Here is a 4,597-nt window from a genome sequence, read left to right as displayed (position 1 = left end):
TGACTGGTCACTAGCTGCCAGACTTCATTACCTGGGTCCTCTATGCGTGTTCTTTACACACAATTAACAAGGAGGGAAACACAAGACAAAGACAGGAAGTAAAGTAACATGAGACACACAAGGCAAGTGGTTTAAAAAATAAAAGAGGAAATAAATCAAATCCCAAAAAATCAACATAAAGTGTCCAAAACAGTCCAAAGTCCAAAAGTTTTCAAACCAAAAGAGTCCTCTTATGGGCAAACACTGTAAACTACAACTTTCACCATTTTATCTGATCTAAAACTAAAGTCATAGAATCTAATTTTATTTTTCTGATAATTTGTTCTGTGATAAAAGTCAAAGGTACAAGAGGCCCATAGATATAAAAACTGAATAGAAGTCAACTACGACTCCCATGGTGCATTTTCGCAAAAGTAATCCAATAGAGCGGAAGGTTTGCCGGAAAGATAAAGGATAAAACTGGTGAGAAAAATTAAAACAGTTAATCAGGTTAAGTCAGGTTTTGATTCTTGGTCAATTTTGGACAAATTCATTCAATTCTCTGATTAAAATCTTTGATACAGTGAACCACAACCAATGCCCTTTCTTGGTTTGAAGCCCATTTCACTGGACATTCACTACAGATCAAATGTTTTGTCTTGGTTCATATAATAATTCAAATTTGAAATACAAAGTGACAGCTGCAGTCTAAACAGTGAGATGAACGATGGGCAAGACTATGAAAATATCTGTATATCTGTATCTTACCCTTTATTACCTTCAAACAAACGCTCCTGTTGTGATGTTTGCAGATGACACCGCTCTGCCTGGACACTGGGACGACATGAAAGGCGACCTCGTGAAGCTGTTTCCTCTGACGGTGGGATCTAAGGAATACCGTGATGTGGAGACAGAACTTACAAGGACCGGTCTTATTCCAAACATTATCAGTGTATGTTCACGTTCTGATCATTCTAACTGTATTATTATGTTATAATTTCAGTATTATCATCCCCTAAAGTCACAATAGTCCAAGTCATTACTGTATCTTTAATCCTTCTTTCTTCAAAACAATCAGATCATCAGTTTATATGTATAATCCTCACAATGTAACTGACAAGGAAGTGGAGTCCAGTCGTCCGTCTTTACATACAGTCATTTGTTGATACTATAAAAATAATGTTCATCATATTTAGGAAAGACACAAATTAAAAACCACATTCAGGCAGCAGAGTGAGAATGATTAACAGAACGATGAACATGTTGTGTTGTAACTCTGGTGGCAGATTGAACGGGTCCAAAATAAGACGCTGTGGCAGAGTTACCAGCTCATGAAGAAACAACTGGAGGTGAAGAACAAACACACCAACAATGAAAAGCTGCTGTTTCACGGCACCGGTGCCAAATCCATCGATCTCATCAACAACCAGGGCTTCAACCGCGGCTACGCAGGAGCACACGGTAACCACCGCCTCGCACATCTGACTCCGCAGGTGGAATATTTATACATTAGTGTTGGGACAAACTAGCTCATCAGTATTGGTAATTACAGCAACTATGTGTTGGATTTTAAAATGCATGACTCGAAAATCACTGTAATAAAACTGATTCATAGTGTTTTCTGATCTGATGCCTCTGGTTAAGGTTTGGTAACGTTTTAATGAGGTACAGCCTTTGTAAGCAGAGCAATGCTGAGTGGTATCAGCTGCTTCATTCATGCATCAAGCCGCATGATCTGAAATTAACCCTTAATCTTCCTAATCTATGGATGGTGATGTCAATTTGTTGGTCCACCACTTTGGTTGGATACAGACATTCATGATCCCCAGAGGATAAATCCTACTGACTTTAGTAAGTCTCTAACTTTTTATCTAGTGCCACCAGCAGGTCAAAGTTGTCACTCACAATGAGAAGTATCTCAACACACTGACGTATATGATCCCTGTATCCTAATGACTCAGGTGACCCACTGGTTTCCTCAGTCGCCATCATCAGGTCAAAATGTAAAGTTGTCCAACACTTTGGTTTATAATAAAATCTCTGAAGCTGCTCTTTTATGTTATTGGACTTCAGTGTCCAACAAAAAAAAAAAAGGAAGTTAACAGCAGTTCAAGTTTCATAGTGGACAGAAGCACCAATGATGCAGCAGCAGCGATCTAATTCAACCTGAGGGAATTATCCAGATCTGGAAACCATGTCATTGATGCATTTGATTTAATGATGAATGGTGGTTTAGTCTGTTTAATGTGTTTATTTTTGCTGCAGGTGCGATGTATGGCAATGGTTCCTACTTTGCAGTGGACCCTGCCTACTCTGCGGGAGGCTACGCCAAGCCAGACATCAAGCAGCACAAGCGCATGTACTTCGCCAGGGTCCTGGTTGGAGACTATACCACTGGAAGAAATGGCATGATCACTCCACCCGCCAGAGGCTCTGGGAATGTTGCAGATCTCTATGACAGTGTTGCTGATAACACTGCCAACCCAGCCATATTTGTTGTCTTCAATGACATACAGGCTTACCCAGAATACCTTATCACGTTTACATAAATTACCATGATCACACTGTACAAAAGTTATGCTAAAAAATTTACTGTTTTATCTGTTCATTCAGTCTACAAAATCAGTTTCATAACTTCTGTAATAGCTGTAAAATTGTAAATCTTTCTAAAGGTGATATATGCAAGTTTTTGCTATTGCTACATAATCAAGGTTACCATTAACAGCTCTTTACTTACTAGTGTAGAAGAAACAGTTCAGCATCAAACTTCATTCTTTTACGCACCAGGAGCTGCCTCCAGTGGTGGAAAGTAACACCAATGTCAACTCTTATTTTGCTTTTGTTTCTATCAGTTCCTTTCTTCTACTGAAGTTAGCATGCTAAACAGCTAACCCTTGCTCATCCCATATTGTAATAGCCCGCCATTTTGCAAGTCAGTCATAAGATGACATGAGATAAAGACGTAGCGCAGCTAAGAGGGCGTATTCTAACCTCTTGTCTTATAAACACAACTATGGCTGGAGTAAACAGCTGTTAATGCTAACGTTGGCTATGCAGTGATAGCAAAAACTTTCATGTAGCAACTATAAAGGGGGAGTTGTAATGCGTTGGCTGTTTTTTTTTCTGGAGTCAGATTTCAGTAACAGCTCCATCTTTGTGTGATGTAGAACAATATGCTAATTGAGATCAAGTGTGTTTTTATATGGTGGGGAGGGTTTGCTAGCCACTAGCCACCGAAATCAAAATTTATGTAATACTGACTGAGTGTTTTGTTTGGTAAACACACAAATTTCCAGCATCTATGGTGGATGGTTGTTTACAAATGGTAAATGGTGTTTTCATTCTGAAACATAATATCTGGGCTACAGCATTAGCTTTCTGGTAGTATCGTTCTGTTGGTGTGCCTCCTTTGTTCACACTCAAATATCTCCACAAATATTGGTTGGATTATTGTGTTCGGACATTCCTGGTCCCCAGAGGATGAATGCTATTAAGGCTGCTGATCCTCTGACTTTTCATCTGTTGCCATCATCAGGTCAAAATTGGATTCATCCAACACTTGCACATTTATGACCAAATATCATCAAAAACTAATGATATTCCCATCAGCCTCAGCTGGACATTGTATTGCTAATTATTAAGTGCTAATTAGCAAATTTTACCATGCTAACACACTAGCAACAAGCATGGCAAACATCATGCTAAACATCAGCATGTTGGCTATAGATTCATAGTCTTATTTTCAAAACAATTTCCCATGATACCTGATCGAGTGGAGACACTGTAACTACAAGTGCTGTGGCCATGTTCCTTTAAACTTAAACTGCCTTTAAATAAAGTTTGAAATCTGAATTCTGCCCAGTGTGTTTGTCATATGATGATACAACATTGTTTTTGTAGCATATTAGACTGAATAATACATTTTTCAACATTATTTTTATAAACAAACAACAGCTTTTTCAGAATGCGCAAATTATTACATTTGCGAGACAGATGTATGAAAAGCATTTCTTCATAACACCTACAGGGCTCTGAAAGTGTGGTATGCTGCACAATGTCAGACATTATAGCATATATATATATATATTATAGCAATCAGCAGAAATAACATATATATAGATATAGATATAATGTAGAATAGTTAAACAGTCACAGGGGACATTTATACAGTTTATTTTTAGGACTTTTACTTGTAAAAGTATTTCCACAGTATGGTGTTAGTGCTTTGACTTAGTCAAAGGGTCTGAATACTAATTCCTCTACTGGATCTATATATTGTTCCCTTGTGACATTTCATTTTTTGAAGGGGAAGAGGTTCTGTGTCAGACTATGGTATTTTTAACTATGTGCTGGTGCCAGGAATTGAATATTTCTCCAGTGCTTGAGGTTCATTATTTGTTGGACTGTATTCATGATGCCAAACCTGATTTATAGGTGTGTTTATTTGTGATGTACAGAATGAATTACAAGCTTTTTTTGTAAGCTTATCAGTGTGATCAGCATATCATATTAAAAATGTCATTTCACAAGAGAAGTCTGGTAACAAAGACAGTGGAGTTAAAATAAAGTGTTGTTTCAGGTTTACAACATTTGTCCTGGCCTGAGTTCCCGGAGTGGA

At 37.9% G+C, this 4,597-nt stretch overlaps 1 protein-coding gene across 2 annotated transcripts in view; it reads left to right on the top strand.

Moving 5' to 3' along the window:
* The window catches only part of LOC111650042 (protein mono-ADP-ribosyltransferase PARP14-like), a 24,561-nt gene extending 20,730 nt beyond the window's left edge, over positions 1–3,831 (top strand). For both annotated transcript variants that reach the window (XM_087172197.1, XM_023399816.2), the window contains exons 13-15: positions 792–931; positions 1,266–1,440; positions 2,245–3,831. In XM_087172197.1, the coding sequence (XP_087028323.1) occupies positions 792–931; positions 1,266–1,440; positions 2,245–2,528 (599 nt within the window). In that variant the 3' untranslated portion in view covers positions 2,529–3,831. The remainder of the gene's footprint in view (positions 1–791; positions 932–1,265; positions 1,441–2,244) is intronic.
* Positions 3,832–4,597: the final 766 nt, after the last annotated feature.

This window comes from Seriola lalandi, unplaced genomic scaffold (genome assembly GCF_002814215.2).
Source record: "Seriola lalandi dorsalis isolate HSWRI2012SDOR001 ecotype SW California unplaced genomic scaffold, Sedor1 jcf7180002052121, whole genome shotgun sequence".
In the NCBI taxonomy this organism is placed as follows: domain Eukaryota; kingdom Metazoa; phylum Chordata; class Actinopteri; order Carangiformes; family Carangidae; genus Seriola; species Seriola lalandi.
Note: the sequence above shows the minus strand (reverse complement) of the source record. Positions and strands in the feature narration are given on the sequence as shown.